Here is a 19,096-nt window from a genome sequence, read left to right as displayed (position 1 = left end):
TGAAACAAACCCAAACCTAAACTGATATAGATACACAGGTACATACACATATAGAGCACAACGTAGTCAGGCAGGCCGGGTCGATAACTATCGGGCAGGTAGGTACAGGAGGAGCAGGCGGAGAGAATGGTCAGGGTCACAAGCCAGGGATCAAACAGGAGAAGTCAGCAGAGGTCAGGATCAGGCAGGGTCGGCAACAAGTCAGGCAGAAACAGGAACAGGAATGCAGGTTACAAGATACAGGGGCCCATGGAAAAACACACACCAAGGCACAGACTGCAGGTCTGGCCATCCCTTAAATACGCCACCTGCAATAAGCCCCAGGTGATGGCTAATTGCCGAAGTGAACCTCTGGTTGTTGAGAGCACCCGCTGGCCAGCCCTGGTACTGCAGCCCACAAGGCAGGTGAGTCACACCACTATTGGCAAGTCCATTCCTGACAATGACATTCCTTACTGCCCCTCATGGTGCTTTGAAGCTCTGGGTCCTATTGGGCACACTGACTGCTCTTTTTCCTGCCAGTATGGATCATAACTAACTGTATTTATCACCCTGAGGACTTGGGCCTAATAAAAGGTATCTGTGGTCAAGGACTAGTTTTAAATGAGACCCAGATAACCAAAAGTGAAAGAAAGTCAAAAAGAAAGTTTTGAAGAGAACAATCCTTTTTCAGGAAAATGTTGATGATGCAGTTTAAATCTGCTTATGCTCAAAAGTCAGGTTCTGATAAATGTTGGATCTGTAGTAAGTTACATCCTTACACATATGAAATTCCTCTTCTGGCCGCTCCAGTCAAAATATTTTTGTTAATAACAGGGAATGTAAGTATTGGTTTGACCAATATTACTTCTAATGCCGCCATATCTTTTCCAACTCTGGGAGTCACTCAACTCCCCGATTGGTGTTTTAGACTGGGGAATACTTCCCACAAGGGAAAGGGAATGTGTTCTCAGTCCATATTAAATATATCTGATCCTGGAAGGAGGGATGGAACTTCTTCTGTGAAACTCTGGCAGGTAAATGGTAGAGCCCTGAATGAAAGTTTAGAAGGGATACAAGACAATGTGGGGAAAACTATGTTTGGAAAACCTTTTTATTTGACACTTGTTGTCACCCCTGAATTTCATTCTGCAATACAAAAATTGCCAATTTCCTTGCGAAACAATACCTATATCTGTTGTGGTAAGATCTGTTACCCTTGGATACCGAGTAATGTCCAGGGCTGGTGCTATGTAGCCCAATTAGTGCCAATCATGGCAGCTATAGACCAGAAGGAACACCAGGTAAAAGCCAGTACATACCCAAAACACCAACTAACTCTGAGACAGAGAAGGGAAACCAAACAAGAAAAGGTAGATCTATTCTCTACAGGGGATAAGGTTTGGTCATGGTTCCCTACCTACACGGGATGGGGAATAACACTCATGAACAAAATAAATAATTACACAAACATTATTGATGATATACTGGAGAGGAACTCTAAGGACATGGGGTTGCTAAATACCGAGACCAGAGCTATTAGAGAACAGCTGGAGATGAAGAATTAGCTATTGAAAGCATGAGTGCTGCTCTGACAGGTCTGTGTGAGATGACAGAGGATTCTGAATGTTGTACTTGGATATATAATACCACAATGACTGTTCCAGATTATTATGAAATAATAAAGCAACACAGGGAACAGGTAGATGGTTTAATGGAAGAAGCTAGAGCTATAGGAAAAGATGGATGGACTCCTTTTGATTGGCTAGGATCAGGATTTGGTTCCGTCTTTTCATGGATGAAAGGTATCGCTGTAAGAATAGTCATGATATTGTTTTTTGTTTTATCTTTATATCTATGTTTTAAATGCTTATTATATTGCATTGCTAGAGCTACCAAGCCACAAAATACAAATGAAGGTTATCTGGCTATGTACAAAAAGATGAATGAGGTAAAGAATTGAGATCATGTTCATGATCTAAGAGGGGATTGAAAGGATCTAGAGAACCTCCATTGTGTTGATGTACGCCATTTTAAATATTAAGTTAGGTTTTTGCAGATATATTAGAAGTTTATTGGAACTGTTTTAGTTTGCTCAAGGATTTATCAACAAAAGATAACATGACCCTGAAGTTTTCTTTTCTATTTCTCAGAAAGCTAGCAAAAACAATTTGTACCAAGAAATGTATATGTCATGTTTCATGTAGTCAGCTCATGATGGAAACTTACAATTACAGTTTTAGAACTCGCTCCCCCCCCCCCCTTATTATTTCTGTATCCTATATAATCTTAGTAATGTCTAATAAACTTTGAACATCTCTGAACATAAGCTGCCGTTATTTCTGTGTTCAAGGGGTGTTCCCAGAACTCTGCTGATAAACCAGGAATCTCTCCACAGACCGGGGGTCTCTGAGGGGATAAGAAAATCAATCCTTTCACTTACCTGACCTAAATCCAACAGAACACCTCTAGGATATCATGTTTTGGTCCATCCGATGCCACCAGGTTGCAACCAAACCGGATATCGTATGTAGTCTCCAGCGCCTCAGGATATGCACAGCCAAAAGGGAAGCCAAGGGAACCAGGACAGCGACAACCAAAGGAAATGCTTCAGGGGTGCAGCCCTCCTCAGACGGGGAGATCAGCCACTAGATAGAGAATAAACAGGTGCGCACACACCTTGTGCATTATCCAAGGATTATTGAAAGGAGTGAAAAATAAAACCATACTCACGGATGAAGCATGTATCTAAAAAGCATTTGCATAATGACGATGGCCACAACGGCAAGCAAGGTGTTCCAAGTGTCAGTGCGGTCAAATGGCTGACGCGTTTCGGGGATGAATCCCTTTCCTCCGAGCTCCTGACCAACCTCTGATGCAGATGTGTAGTGGATGGATGATGGGAGTCTTGCTGGTGATATCTTATTAGGAGCCTCCCCCGATGTTGTCAGGCATGAATACAAGCACATGGGGGCCATACAGACTACTGAGGACCATTCTGAGTTGCTGCAATGACATTTCAGCACAATGGATGACAGGCGGTGCCACCTGTGAGACTCGGCATGTGAAGGTAACATTGCCGCACTGTGAAGCTAAGCATGGAGGTCACAGCAATGTGTACTCACCCAATCAGCTGCTTTCTTCATTTAGAGGTAGGTGATCAGGGGGCGGGTCTGTGACATCATCCTCTTCTAAGCCCCTCCCATCCGACCGTGCCCATTACTCTCCATGACATGCCGAGCAGAACTTGGTTTTCATGTGTCTGCGTTGGGCTGATTTGTGGTCACCATGGATTGAATTATTAGGTGTAAACCAGGCAGATGGCTTGTTCTGGGGATTGTCAGTGATCACATGTCCTGTTATATGGATTCAATATCCATCGTCTGACATCCTAACAGGAGTTCTGTCATTTTTCAGGATGTCAGGAAAAACATGTCCTCCGTCAGTAAATGTTCATGTTGTGTCAGTAATAAAAGTCACGGAGGGTTGGGAACCCTGCAAGGGGGGCAGAGATATGTGACTGCCTAGTCCAGCCTTTCTCAGCCAGGGTTCCTCCAAAGGGTTCTAGGGCTTCCTTGTCACTTCATTGGGCTGTATATGGAAGTGTCACCGACCAGCCGTTTCTGGATACACAGCTTTGTCATCATTGAACACACACCATTTTGTTTTCATTCAATACAATTTTTATTATAATTTCACTTTTAACAAGATTGCAGAAAAAAAATCAGTAAACAGTAAAGGCAGAAATCTGATTGGTCAGGAAGATCCCTTGTCTGGAATGTGGGGGCGGAGTCATTATTATTGGTGTACAATACAATACACAACGTGTCCATTATTATAACAAAGTATTGTAGAAAAGATCCCAACATGTGACATGGCTGAATGCATGCTGGTCATATTAGTTCATCTATTCTCTAAGTGGGGCGGTATCTATTGGGCCAATCCCTTTTACAAACCACACATAATATCGCCCTTCAAAGTGAAAACCGAAACGATTTGCACAAAATCAAAGAGTAGAAATATTTTCCGGTGGATCCCCTCTACCCAGACCCCATATGTAGACATAGAACAACAAGCTGTGTTCCCTCTCGTGCCGCACTCCTCCAACCACCCAAACCCACACAGAAGCCAAGGGAAATAATGAGAGGAAAGTTCCCCCCTAGTTTGGGGCGGAGTTCTCCTTCCCTCCTGTTGGGGGATGGGAGAAGGATGGACTGAAGACAGACGCTTCGGGGTCACCACTGTTCTGTAGAGCCTTGAAATGAAGGACATCAACTTCAGAAGTTCTTGTTGTCTGTGTAAAGTTCCCCGATAACGAGATCTGGGCTCTCCCGGCTTCTAGCTCTGTAACCCGCTATATCATTATCAGGAAACGCAACTCCGACACCCAAGAAGGGCTGAAGTTGTGTCCTTCATTTCCAGGATCTACTGACCACTCTGCACCCCGACATTTACTGCACTTCATCCATGTCTTTGGGGATCTCTCATCTCCTTATCAACTGTTTCTTCTATGATGAAGATCAGCCATGGAGTATATCTGAGGTGTATATCAGGGTGTGCTTCTTCCCCACATGAGAGCTGGGATGTCCAGCAACATTCACCTAGAAGACATTTCCCTCACTCAAGGCACTAATACATCTCCAGGGTTGTGTGGGATCCCTGATGTACAGGAAGACAGGACTTCAGTGAGGAACATTTCCCTCACTCAGGACAGGAAAGTGGCTTCTCCCCCATGTGACATCTCTGATGTCTGGAAAGATGGGACTTCCGTGAAAAACATTTTCCACACTCAGGACAGGAATACGGCTTCTCCCCCTTATGAGATCGCTGATGCGCGTGAAGATTGGACTTTGCTGAAAAACATTTCCCACACTCAGGACAGGAATACGGCTTCTCCCCCGTATGAGATCTCTGATGTGTGTGAAGATGGGACTTCAATGAAAAACATTTCCCACACTCAGGACAGGAATACGGCTTCTCCCCTGTGTGAGATCTCTGATGTTTGGAAAGACTGGACTTCTGTGAAAAACATTTCCCACAATCAGAACAGGAATACGGCTTCTCCCCCGTGTGAGATCTCTGATGTGTGGAAAGATAGGACTTGTCTGAAAAACATTTCCCACACTCAGGACAGGAATACGGCTTCTCCCCTGTGTGAGATCTCTGATGTGTGTAAAGACTGGTCTTACATGAAAAACATTTCCCGCACTCAGAACAGGAATACGGCTTCTCCCCCATGTGAGATCTCTGATGTTTGTATAGATGGGACTTGTCTGAAAAACATTTCCCACACTCTGGACAGGAAAGTGGCTTCTCCCCTGTGTGAGATCTCTGATGTGTGTAAAGATTGGACTTCCTTGAAAAACATTTCCCACACTCAAGACAGGAATACGGCTTCTCCCCCGTGTGAGATCTCTGATGTGTGTAAAGATGGGACTTCACTGAAAAACATTTTCCACACTCTGGACAGGAATATTGATTTTCCTTCCTGTGAGATCTCTGATGTATGTGAAGATTGGACTTTTCTAAAAAACATTTTGCACACTCGGGACAGGAATACAGATTCTTACCCGTGTGAGATCTTTCATGTCTGTAAAGACTGGACATATGTGAAAAACAGTTTCCACACTCAGGACAGGAATACAGCTTCTCCCCCGAGTGAGATCTTTTATGCACATTAAGACCATGTTTAGAACGGAAACCTTTCCCACACTCAGTACAGGAGAAGCTCTTCCCTGTTGTAAGGCCGGCCCGGTCCCGCACAGTCTGAGGTTCCTCAGGATACGAGGAATCCGATGGTCCATCTACACTGGGTGGTGCCGGATGGACATTGGAGGGAGCCGGGTTTTCTCCTGGACTATACTGTGTGATGTCCTCATCTTCTACTTTCCAGTCCGGAGACAAAGTGAGACAATCCTCAGAGGTTTTCCTCATCTCCCGGCCATGGACTAAAATACAAAGACAAAGAGGATTACTAGACAGGAGCTGATTGGTTCCCCCAAACCAGGACTCCGCCCACATCAGGCAGCTTGGTCTCTGAGGAGCTTACAATTCCACCCTCAAGGGAACTAGGAAATGGCTCCTCTGATCTCCTACCAGGTCATTTCTTTATTCATGGACCTTAGTCAGAGAGTGAGGAAACAACCAGAACTGTCTTTTATAGGAGGGACAGTGATGAGGGGATTATAGGACGAGGGTCCCCACCCCCTCTATCACTCATCGCCATCTTCCCAACACAAGAAGTACTGCACTTCCTTATTTAGTCCATGAAGAACAGTGGGGCTGAGCCCCACCAGAGGTCAGAGAGTGAGGATAGGGGAACAACCAAGACGAAGACTGAACTGATCCTGAAGACCACCATCATTGGGGTATTGACTCCTCCCTCAGGAGGAGCAGGAGGTCGTGGGAGGAGCGGAGAGTACGGTTTGGGTGATATTTGGAGACAAGATCGGTGATGTAACTTGGGACAGAGTTATAAATGGCTTTATATGTTATTAATGTTTTGACTTTTATTCATTGGGCAATGTGAATCCACTGGAGGGATTGGCAGAGGGTTGGAGGACACTGAATGGAAGCCAGTGGAGGGATTGGCAGAGAGGGGTGGAGGACACTGAATGGAGACCAGTGGAGGGATTGGCAGAGAGGGGTGGAGGACACTGAATGGAAGCCAGTGGAGGGATTGGCAGAGAGGGGTGGAGGACACTGAATGGAGACCAGTGGAGGGATTGGCAGAAAGGGGTGGAGAATACTCAATGGAGGCCAGTGGAGGGATTGGCAGAGAGGAATGGAGGACACTGAATGGAGGCCAGTGGAGGGATTGGCAGAGAGGGGTGAGGACACTGAATGGAGGCCAGTGGAGGGATTGGCAGAGAGGGGTGGAGGACACTGAATGGAAGCCAGTGGAGGGATTGGCAGAGAGGGGTGGAGGATATGGAGTGGAATCCAGTGGAGGGATTGGCAGAGAGGGGTGGAGGACACTGAATGAAGGCCTGTGGAGGGATTGGCAGAGAGGGGTGGAGGAAACTGAATGGAGACCAGTGGAGGGATTAGCAGAGAGTGGTGGCAGATACAGAACGGTTAGTGAGGTGGATGAGTCTGGCAGCATCATTCATGATAGACTGAAGAGGGGATAGCCTGCGATGAGGTAGGCCAATGAGGAGGGAGTTACAATAGTCAAGGTGAGAGACAACAAGAGTAGTTCAGGATCAGGATGTACCAATATTGGTGTAGAAATGAAAAATAAACTTTAGCTTACTAAAAGCAGTGTGTGCCTCAGGTGACCATACAAAGGGCACTCCTTTCTGTCAGCTCTGTAATTGGTGCGATTACCTTAGAGATGTTTCTTATGAATTTCCTGTAAGTTGGCAAATCCAACAAATTGTATTTCCTTCACGTTTCAAGGTACAGGACAATCCACCACTGCCTTGATCTTCTCGGGATCCATGCTCACTCCTTCTGAAGAGATAATAAATCCCAAGACCTGGATCTGGGTTTGTTCAAACTCACATTTCTCCAGTTTGAAGTCGGTTCTTCCTTAATCTTTTGAATACAGTGCAGACACGCTTGAGATGGTCCTCCAAGTTATCGGGAAGGATGAGAATATCATCCAGATATACAATAACAAACTGGTCCAACAGATGTCAAAACACATCATTGATGAAGTGCTGAAAAGTCGCGGGAGCGTTGCATAGGCCAAAAGGAATAACTAGGGACTCGAAGTGCCCATATCTGGTTGTAAAGGTGGCTTTCCATTTGTCTCCTTGATGAATGTATACAAGGTTATATGCCCCCCGTAAGTCAGGTTTTGTGAAAACTTTGGCAGTGCGGAGTCTTTCCAGAATTTCAATGATTAATGGGAGTAACGGTTTTTATAGTGATTTATTCTAGTCCCTGAAATCGATGCATGGACGCAAAGTGCAATCCTTTTTCTCAACAAAGAACAGGGCTGCCCCTGCAGGAGATGTTGAGGGTCTGATAAAGCCCTTCTCAAATTCTCATCAAGCCACTCCCTGAGCACCTTTAATTCAGGTTCTGACAGATTGAAAAGGCGGCTGAATGGTATTTCTGACCCTGGAAGCAGTTCAATGGGACAATCGTAAGGGTGAGGATAATTGATCGTCATTCTTTTTATCATGGATATCTCGGAACTCATAGTATTGTGGAGGCAGGTTGTCATATGACTGGGTAGTTACCACATCAACTTGTGATTCCCTGATTGGTAGAAAACTTGTACAACATGGTTCCCTACAATGCTCCTTGCAATGAGGGGACATAAAATGTATAGTCCGTTCTCCCCAATTGGTGGAGGTGTTATGGGTAGAAAATCAAGGAATGCCCAAGATGACAGGAAATTTAGGGGATGTAATCAGCTGAGAAATGATGGTCTCATAAAGGTCAGCCTCAAATTAGAGTACCAGGGGAACCGTTTCATGGGAAACACCGGTCCTAAAGGTGAACCATCAACCGTCTCCATATCAATGGGGCAGAATTTTTTCTTGGGAGATTATGTTGTTGTGGGCAAATTCTATGTCCATAAAGTTCCGCCCAACCCCAGAGTCCAGCATAGCAGAACATGGAATTTCATGGCCCTCAGTGATAAGAATGATAGGGACAACAAAATGAGACTGTATAGAATCAACTTTTATGTCTTCATAAATCAATGGGGAGATAGACTGGTAATGGAGTATATTTGTTCAGGCACTATACTTGGGGATTTCAACATCCCTGTCAACATTGACAACCCGGCCACATCCCAACTCCTCCACTTAACCTCCTCCTTTGCACTTGCACAGTGCATACAATCCACCACCCACTCCAACGGTAAAATCCTTGGTCTTGTCTTCTCCAACCGCTGCGCTCCCCACAACCTCACTAACACTCCCTTCCCTCTCTCTGACCACAACCTTATCACCTTCTCTATCTCCTTGTCCTCTAACCCCTACCCCTCTAAATGTCATACTACCACCAGCCGTAACCTCCGCAACCTGAACCCTGCCCCCCTCCATTCTGCAGCTGATCAAATCCATGACAGCATCCTCCCCGTCCTGCCTTTTCCTGGCTATGACCGCCTATAACAATGCGCTGTCAACAGCCCTTGACTCACTAGCGCCTTTAACCACACAAAACATCAGACCCCGACTGCTCCAGTCCTGGCAGACTGACCACATCAAAACTCTCAAATGACGCAGTCGTGCCCTGGAGCGACTATGGCACAAAACCAAATCCCAACAAGCCGTCACCAGCTACAAATCTGCCTTCCACACCGACACCTCCTCCCTCCACGCAGCCAAACAAGCCTACTTCCTGACCCTCATCAAGGCCCTCTCCTCCAATCCTCGCCGACTCTTCTCCACCTTCAACTCGCTACTCTCGCCACCCCCACCTCCACCCAGCACCTCACTCACCGCCCTTGAGATTGCCAATCACTTAAAAAACAAGATTGACACAATTTGCAAGGACATCGCCGCAGCTCACACTCACCCCAAACCCGTCCCCTCTCACACAGCAACCCCCTCATCACCCCTCTCCCTCAACATAACTCCGCAGAGACTTCATCGCTGCTCAAACTCCCTCCAACCCTGTCCCCTCTCACACAGCTACCCCCTCATCACCCCTCTCCCACGGCCCCACCACTGCTCTGACCTCCACCCCACCCAACATTCCTCACACTGAAGCCCCCTCAACACTCCACACCTTCGACCTTACTACCATTGAGGTCTCCAAGGTCTTCTCTGATGCCCGCCTCACCACCTGCCCCCTCGACCCTATCCCCTCACAACTCCTACGACCTCCCTCCCCCTCCATCCTACGCTCCCTCACCCACATCTTTAATCTCTCCCTCTCCTCCGGCACTTTTCCCTCCCCTCTGATACATGCACACATCACCCCCATACTTAGAAAGCCCTCCCTGGACCCCAATGACCCGAACAACCTCAGACCCATCTCCCTGCTCCCATTTACATCTAAACTCCTCGAGCGCCTCGTCTACACCCGCCTATGCTCTCACATCAATGACAACAACCTCCTCGATCCTCTACAGTCCGGCTTAATTCCCCTGCACTCCACCGAAACTGCCTTACTCAAACTCTCCAATGACCTGCTAACCGCCAAAGCTAATGGCCACTATTCAGTGCTCCTACTCCTTGACCTCTCCGTGGCTTTCGACACAGTCGACCACCCCCTCCTCCTCATAAAACTACACTCCCTCGGCCTCAGAAATTCCGCGCTCTCATCCTACCTGTCACAACGCTCTTTCAGTGTTACCTATAATGCTACCACCTCCCCCTCACTCCCCCTTTCTCTGTTGGGGTCCCTCAAGGCTCTGTCCTTGGGCCCCTTCTCTTCTCCATCTACACCTCCTCCCTTGGCCAACTCATACACTCTCACGGCTTCAACTACCACCTATATGCCGATGACACACAAATCTCTCAACCCCCCACCTCACTCCCTCAGTCTCTGCCCGAATCACACACCTACTGAGCAACATATCAGACTGGATGTCGCTCCACTTCCTTAAACTGAACCTCTCCAAAACCAAGTTTTTTGTCTTCCCCCCAGCCCGCACACCACTGACTTCTCCATCATGTCCAACAACGCCACAATCAAACCTGCCCCGCAGGCCAGAGTACTTGGTGTCATTCTGGACTCCAACCTATCCTTCCAGCCCCAAGTCCAATCACTAACAAACTCATACAGACTCCACCTCCGCAATATCGCCAAAATCTGCACGTTCCTAACCCCAGAAACCACTAAACAGCTCATCCACTCCCTCATCATATCACAACTCGATTACTGCAACTCCCTCCTCACTGGCCTGCCTCGCCGCTGGCTATCCCCGCTTCAGTCCATCCTGAATACGGCTGCCAGACTCATTCACCTTTCCAACCGCTCCATCTCCGCCACCCCCCTCTGCCAATCCCTCCACTGGCTTCCGATTGCGCAACGGATCAAATTCAAAATCCTAACACTGACGTACAAAGCCGTCCACCATACTGCCCCGAACTACATCACTGACCTAATATCCAAGTACCGCCCAGCATGCACACTCCGCTCCTCACAAGACCTCCTTCTCTCTAGTTCCCTGGTCTCCTCCTCCCATGCCCGCCTCCAGGACTTCTCCAGGGTGTCATCCATCCTCTGGAACTCCCCGCCCCAACCCATCAGACTATCACCTACTCTCCTCTCCTTCAGGCGCACCCTGAAAACCCACCTCTTCAGGGAAGCCTACCCCACCACCTGCTAATTTCTGACCTCCTCCACTCTTCCTACCACCCCATCCCCCACAGCTATCTCCTCCTGTGCCACCATCCCCTCCCTCCTAGATTGTAAGCTCGAAAGAGCAGGGCCCTCGATCCCCTCATGTTTTGCATTGTATTGGTATTGTTCTGTCACATGTTCTGTCCCCCATTGTAATGTACAGCGCTGAGCAAACTATTGGCACTTTATAAATACTGTATAATAATAATAATATACTATCAATCGCAGCAATTGTTCTTTTAACTTTGCTGTGACAATTAACTGTGTAATGTCCAGAGTCCCCACAATACAGACATAAGTTCTCCAAACATCTTCTCTTTCTTTTGAGTAAAAATGGATTACTTAATAGCATCTACCTGCATAGGTTGGATGTGTTAGAATCTGGAGAAACTTTTAGATCCTTCTGAATGAACTGATCAGTAGAGAAACATATGTCACCAATACTTCCAAACATTCCCAGTCTCTCCTTCCTCCTTTCTGTAAGTCTCTGACCAATTCAGATGCATAATTAGATGAAAGCTTCCAGATCATTAGGAATCTCTACTCTGGTGAGCTCATCATTTACCTGTTCAGAGAGCCCTTGGCGGAACTGATTCTTTTGTGCTGCTGGGTTCCAGGTGGTATCTGAGATCAATCATCAGAATTCAGCTGTGTACTCAGAAACAGAGCGTCTACCCTGCAGTAAACTATGCAGCTTTGCTTCAGCAGTAGCACAATGGTTGGGATCCTCAAAGACCTGGTTCAATGCAGTCATGTTCTATATGGGGAGAGGCCCAAGCTAGGGCTTCCTCAGTCAGGAGGTTTATAACAAACAATACTTTTTATTTCTCAGAATTAAATGCAGCATGTTGCATCTGCAAAAAAATGTGGCATTGGTTAAGGAAACCTCTGTAATGGCGTCGGTCTCCATTGAACTTGACTGACAGAGGCATGCCTGTGTTAGCAACATCGCGGGAACATAAGTCCAGCAATCGTCTTTGCAGAGCATGGATTTCCTCCTGTTGCCCCTTTACCACACTTTCCAGAACATTTTTCTTGGTAGGTAACACCGAACTCTTGCAGTTCTGAAAGTTGGTGCCTGAAAGGAGCCACGGTATCTGCTATAGCGGCCTCCATGTTTGGGTCAGATTTTCCTGTGCCGGTCAGAGGTCAGGCTCAGAGACCAGTAGTTATAGCAGAAGACCAACCAACAGGATAGGTATACAGGCAGGTCACCCTGACGGATGACATGGGCTCACCTGATGTGCGGGGTCTAAGCACTAACCAGTATCACCAGAGCTCCAGATGGTGGGTATGGGTTTTGCTGCGTGTTAGTACCAGGTCACAGTAGTAGTAGTCAATAAACAAGCCAAGGGTCGGTAACAAGTGGCTGCAGGTTGGGATGAAGCAGAATCATAGACCAGAAACAAGCCAAAGGTCAATAGCAAAGCTACAGACGGTAGCAGGAGAGATAAGAGCAAGATATTGGATGGAGAAGGCACAATAATCTGCCAACCAGGAAGTGCAAAGACATGACTTAAATCAGGAAGTTCATGGGAGGAGCAAAGAGTTCAAGGCTCAGCAGAAAACACAGCAATGGATAAGCAGAGTGTCGTCCATTATATCAGGTAGCTCAGTGAGAAGAGTTTCTGCCAGACACAGTAGAGGTCCTGGGTTCAGGTCCAGGCTCTGACAGGTGTCTAGGTTGATCAGAGTCAATGAATTAATATTTAGCTGAACCCCAGAACCTCCATAAATCCAGTCTAGATACATAAATTGTGTCTGCAGCACAGAGAAGGAAGATTATCCGAGAGAAATCCAGGAATACAGGACGGGGAACACAGCTCAGGAAAGTGACCAGGGGATTACAGGCTGATATCACCCAGTCCCCGCCCTACTCTGGACCAATCAGTGAGCAGTATGGGTGGAGGAATGGATTTAGTGTTCATGACCCACCTGTGCTGATCTCTGTAGGAGTGTCCTCCTCTATAAATGTCCCCGTTATTCCATCCTCCTCCATAGACTGCTGATCATCCCTCACATACGCCTCTTCTTCTTCTAATTTAACCTCAACTTTTATATCTATTAAATCTTCACCCTAAAATAAGTAAGATAAAATAATATCTGTAAAATATAAACTAACATGAAAAATACACAAATTGTCTCCACAAGTCCATGTTCTAGATTTCCCATCCCACCAACCTTGTAATGGTGAGGGATGGTGTGACCTTCCTGTGTGGAATCCCGATAATACAGAGGACGGGGACATCTCTCTGGTGGGTTCCTGTAGCTGGATGACTCCACCATGGTGTCCTGGTACAGATCTTTGTGTTCTTTTAGAAGCTCTGACTCCTCCATCCCCCCATCCTCATCCTTCTCCTCTTTTATCTCTTCTTTAACTTCAACTTTAGGATCTCTCAGGTTTCCACTCTGAATATATAATAAAAATGACATCAATGGTAACAATGCAGATAATGTACAGATCGTAATGATACTACCAGTGATTGTTCCTCATCTACCTGATGATGGTGAGGGATGGTGTGACCTTCCTGTGTGGAATCCCGGGAATACAGAGGACGGGGACATCTCTCTGGTAGGTTCCTGGTATTTGGTGGCTCCATCATATCCTTGTGTCCTTCTGAAAACTCCTCCATCACTCCATACTCCTCATCCTCCTCTTTATACTCTTCTTTAACATCAATATTATCATCCCCGAGGATTCCACTCTGAAAGATATAATAAAACATTCATTGTAACAAACATGCTGTGTATAAATCACAACTACCAATAATTTTGGTTAATCTATATGTCCTATGACATCACACTGACCTCACAGCTCCTCCTCCTAATGTCCCTTCATCCAGAGTCAGAGAATCCTATGACAGATAGACTCTGGATGGAGGGACATTTGGATGGGGAGATTTGAGGGGTCCTCTATATGAGGCTCCCATGCAAACCAAATCATTGTTCTTGGGTGCGTCCTACCTCTCCTAAGCTGAAGAGTGACCTTTGACCTTTACCATCCAGAAATCTGTCTGGAATCTGTGAAAGTAAGCTGTCATGTGATCAGGTGACGTGCGGAGGAACGGAGTGTAAATAGCAGACAATTGTCTCCAGAGCCCCTAATGGTGGGGATGGATTTGGCGGCGTGCTGGTGCCAAGTTTCCTCCCCCCAGGGTCACTGCAGGTGTGGAGAAAAGCTGTGTAAGAGGATATGGAGGAGAGATGAGGAGGAGATCCAGGAATCAGGAGAAAGGTCAGGGCAAGCAACAGACGAGCGCATCCAAGAGACCAAGCCGGGGTCACTACACAGAAAATCAATCCAAGGAAACAACAGGCAGGACGAGGAATAGCAAGAAGGAGCTGAGAGACAAATGAGAATATTGCTCAGCCAATGGGAGATGATCTCAGCATGACTTCCATCATGAAGGAGATGAGGGGGAGGGGAGGAAGTCACTGAAGGTGACCATAGATCCATGGAAATTCAGCTGGTTCAGCAGGGATCGCTCACATTTCCATCCATGTGTGGCCACTGCCGGATAAAAGCCACTCCCCCAGCGGCTGCAGCCAATAGCTTCAGTGCTGATCTGTGTATTCTGAGAGCGGAGGAGTCCCCCCATTGTCAGAATACAAGAGTGCAGCGGGGAGGATTCCCCCATCCACCTCCAATGTGTGGATGGGGGAATCACTTCAGGTTTTATGGTCATCCCGCTGGCTGAACGATAAAACTGAACCATGTAGGCCAGCTTTGGGGGCAAATATATTATCATCAACTCCTCCCCCTGAAGGGGTTCATCTACGTATTACCTCCTCTGCTGCCAGATCCAGGAATGTGGACTCTCTGCTTCTTCCTGATTCACCTCTCCCCTGGAACTTCCTGTCTGTACCTGGCATCACTTCCTGTCTGTGCCTGACATCACTTCCTGTCTGTCTTCCATAGAGACTTCCTGTCTGGGTAGAAGTGAGATCCCCACCTTGTGGAGCTCAGAGGAACTGCAGCCCCGAGAAGCATCTGGTAGTGTGACCCCGCCCTTGTGCTGGGTGTGTATGGACTGTAGATCCTTATAGAGGGGTCACCTCCACTCCCACCAAGGGGGACAGAAATATATGACTCCTCGGGGGAGGGGTTTTGGCCCCTTTGATTTTGCAGTAACATTGATTGCAGATTTAGTCCTGTAGAACATCTGGTATATGGATACAAAGCCCCCCAGCTGGGAGTAAAGGGTGGAAATGGCTGGTGACCCCCAGATTTGGGCAATGATGTCATCACTATAAATGGATAAAACCCGCGCTATGTGTAACAACTCCAAACCTACAAAAACCTTCTAGCGGACTGCTGCTGTAACAAAGGGAAGGATTCCCTGTCATCTAGAAGAGCATTATGTGTCACAGCGCTGTCCTATTGTGTGTGCACAGAAATCATCACAAATACACTACAAATATGTGGAGACATTCAGAGATAAAGAGCTCGGGGCTCCAAATCCTATTCTCTGCACATCCACTGCTTCCACTTTACACCCACTTCATTGGTCTTATGGGGTTTATCAATAAATGAAGGAAACTGAACCGTGTGCAAATCCATCCACAACATAAAGTGCTTTGTGCTCAAGATGCTGCTCCCTGCACATCCACTGCTTCCACTTTACACCCACTTCATTCATCTCATCAGATTTGCTGCTATAGGAAATCATGTAAAATGATGTCCCATCTCGCTGCTCGTAAACACAATTTTGCAGCTAATTGGCCACTAGGATTACTTTTACATGAAAGCCGCCCACCAGCTAATAAACCAGCACTAGAATGATGGCTGTAGCTGCAAGCATCCTCCCGGTATAACCACTCCAAGTCCAGCGACGTTCCAGTACATTGCTGGTCCATGTTGGACATATATGTACCAGCAGAGAACACGGACATACGATGAATCGGGTCTGCGGACCAATATGACTGCAATTCATTCTGTTCTGTAATGTCCATGTTGAGGGTTCGGCCCAAACAAATGTTAAATTCATAAACGGTGATAGAGTTCCATGTGAATTGTGTGACAAGAGCTGAATTTGGGTGTCGCCATGTATTGTGGGGTATAAATTGCCTTGGCCCACAATTGGTACAAATCTTCTGTGAAGAACAGTGGAGGGGCTGAACACTAGTGCTGGCAGTGACCGGGCCGATCCGGCTAACACTGAGTATTGGGGACACTATACAAAGCCGGCACTAGTATAGTTCTGTTCATGATCAATATATTGATCCGTACAAACACTATACTAGTAATGGCGGTGATCAGCGACCTATAGCGTGAGTGCGACAGTGTGCGGCCAATCTAACGCCAGCTGACCCTGGCTGGGAGGGGCTTACTGACCCTGACACTATGTGATGTCACTAGTGGCAGGAATACAGAGATCAGTGAAACATTCTATATACTGACACTGTACTAATGGCACTGGCTGGGTGACGGGGCCATCAAAGGGTTAAATGTGCTAATCTAACATGTGTGTGTACAATGTAGTGGTGCTTTTACTCGGTGCCGTGTTCTCTCTTCTCTCTCTGGACCGACCGGGGGGGTATTGGGGGGCGCAGGTGCATTGACACCCCAAAACAGGAAGTGATGCAGATTACGCCACTTTTCCAAGAGCTGCTGCTCGCCCACAAAATGCGGGTAAGTTAAAAAAAAAAAAACCTTAAAAACATTTTAAAACAAAATTCTCAATCTGGTATTTAACTTTTTTTTAATACTTGTATCAGAATAGTAGGATGTTACCATGGTAACCATTGTACTACTGGGGGGGGGGGGGTGATCAGGGATTTTTTTCTACACTTTTCTTTGCAGTAGAAATAATGATCATTTTTCCTACAAAGCTTGCTGTCAGCACCGAACTCATTCATCAACTGTCATCAGTGAGTTAGATTTTTGACAGCTCAAGATAGTGATCTGTGATTGGCTGGAGCTGGTCACATGGTAAATTGTGCTGTGATTAACCTTGTGTATCATGTGACAGCCGTGGGCCAATCACAGCACAGTAGGAGGAGAAGCAGAGCTGTTATAAATGAGATTGATTCATAATAACTGCTTACATTGGGATCACCTAGAGATCACATGATCACCGGGTCACAATCACTGGGATCTTCATTCCGCTGTATCCACCAGACACAGCAGTCGGGGGAGGGGAGCGCTGTGTGCCGGCTCGGGTGTGTGGTGTGCCTCCTGTGTTAGTACAGCCAGAGTGACGTACAAGTACATTGCTGTGCCTGTAGCTGCCGCCTGGCCACAGTACATTGCGGGTGGGAAGCGGGTAATCTAGGACTAAGGATTCCAAGCTCACTCCTTGGGCCATGATATCATCCAGGCAAGAAATGTAAGTTCTGTGTTCCAATTATGAGGTGACAACAGCATAGAGTGCTTTCAGGATAATGGACAAAGGTAGACAAGCATTGCATGCTGTTGTTGTGTGAAGCAAGTCTGTCTCCTTTTTTATTAGAGATAATACATTTTGTTTGGCTTTTTCTACATTGTTCCCCGATCCTGACATTCGTGGCCTCCTGGGCTGGATGTGCCGCTGGATCCAGGCCCTGGAGCAAGCCCTGGAGGTGGAACCAGACGAGGACCAGCCCAGCCTTGGAGCCTATTTCAGGCAGCAATTTTAGTTTAGTTACAATTGTTTATGATGTTTTATAGTTTTCTATTGATTGTTGGTAATAAATGTTCTATTTCTCTTGGACAGTGCCCTGTGTTGTGTCTTCTTCACCCTTTGCAGGTCGGCAATCTTCTTCATTGCAGTTGGAGCTGATCTGCATGTCCCTAAAGCATTGCAGGACTCTGCTAGCTCCAGCTGCACTGGACAATCTTGCTTACCTGGAATTTCTGGTAATGTCCAAACGAAGTGTTTTCTGGCAAGTCCAGCTTTAGGACTGTAGCAGATAGGATTGCATGTTTCCGAGAGGTAAACCAGCTCCTTCCATCCTAAGCTGGGATACATAGAGATTGAAGTTGTCTGCTTGCTGTCTGCAGCTACTCCCAATCTTGGTTTGCTTCCTCTTGTGAAATGCTGCAACAGTTTACACAGAACACTCCATTCACGTTACATTGTTCACGTTTGGAGTAGCTCTTCATTCCATCCAGGGACTTCTACATAGCTTGGTGGAGTGGAGTTGTGCAGACTGCCAAAAGGGGGGTGCAGCCAAGTAGACAATGTGTGGGGGGGTCCTGTGGCCCAACTCTGTCAAGATGTCTCCCATCACCTCATCTCTAGTTGGGATTGGCATTACACAGAAGTCACATGACTTGAAAGCTGCTCTTGGAAGGACTATCAGTTATGGATGAGACCAGTTACATGCAATGTCCCCCAGAAAAGAAGGGGTCCTAATGGGCAAATTGTCTATCTGCTCCACACATACCACTTGGATCCAACTTGTTGCTCATTCACATGTCAGTGTTTTGTCAACAAGAGGTGGGGAGGGAATGAAGTGAGGAACAAGTGTCCACTGGGCACATAAATTCCATAGGCACACACGTCTAGAATCAGGCAGCTAAAGATCCTATGCTCCCCAACCAATCTCAGGGCAAGATGTTACACGGGGTGTAAAGCAAACTTAGTCTGGGTCCAGTTAGTCCAGCATAATGATAGTCCAAACAACAGAAGGCCTTCTTCTTATTCTCCCAACTTTTCTGTGTCTCTAGCATTCCTTGGCAGGCTTACTGTGTGTAAGTTGTGTCCTGGTGTCACGCCTGGTGTCCTGGATATTACACACTTCTTGTATAGTGTGTGTCAATGAAGTAGCACAGGGAACATATTTCTGGAACAGCTAAAACTATTTGCAGGACAGACCACCAGGTGAAAGCAGCAGAAAGGCCAAAGAGTCTAACCACCAATGCCTCTGGAAGGGTCAC

General features: G+C 46.8%; 1 protein-coding gene across 1 annotated transcript; it reads right to left on the bottom strand.

Moving 5' to 3' along the window:
* Positions 1 to 12,847: 12,847 nt before the first annotated feature.
* Positions 12,848 to 17,543, bottom strand: LOC149460704 (uncharacterized). Its single transcript, XM_089679216.1, has 4 exons — positions 17,442 to 17,543; positions 13,734 to 13,940; positions 13,417 to 13,644; positions 12,848 to 13,312 (listed from the first exon to the last, which is right to left on the bottom strand). Exons 1-4 carry the CDS (start codon positions 17,541 to 17,543, stop codon positions 13,160 to 13,162), a joined length of 690 nt encoding a protein of 229 aa, XP_089535342.1. The 3' UTR covers positions 12,848 to 13,159.
* Between the last annotated feature and the right edge of the window lie 1,553 nt (positions 17,544 to 19,096).

This window comes from Staurois parvus, unplaced genomic scaffold (genome assembly GCF_062004578.1).
Source record: "Staurois parvus isolate SC_StPar_1 unplaced genomic scaffold, SC_StPar_1.0 ptg000221l, whole genome shotgun sequence".
Taxonomy (NCBI): domain Eukaryota; kingdom Metazoa; phylum Chordata; class Amphibia; order Anura; family Ranidae; genus Staurois; species Staurois parvus.
This window is presented reverse-complemented; position numbering and strand designations above follow the sequence as displayed.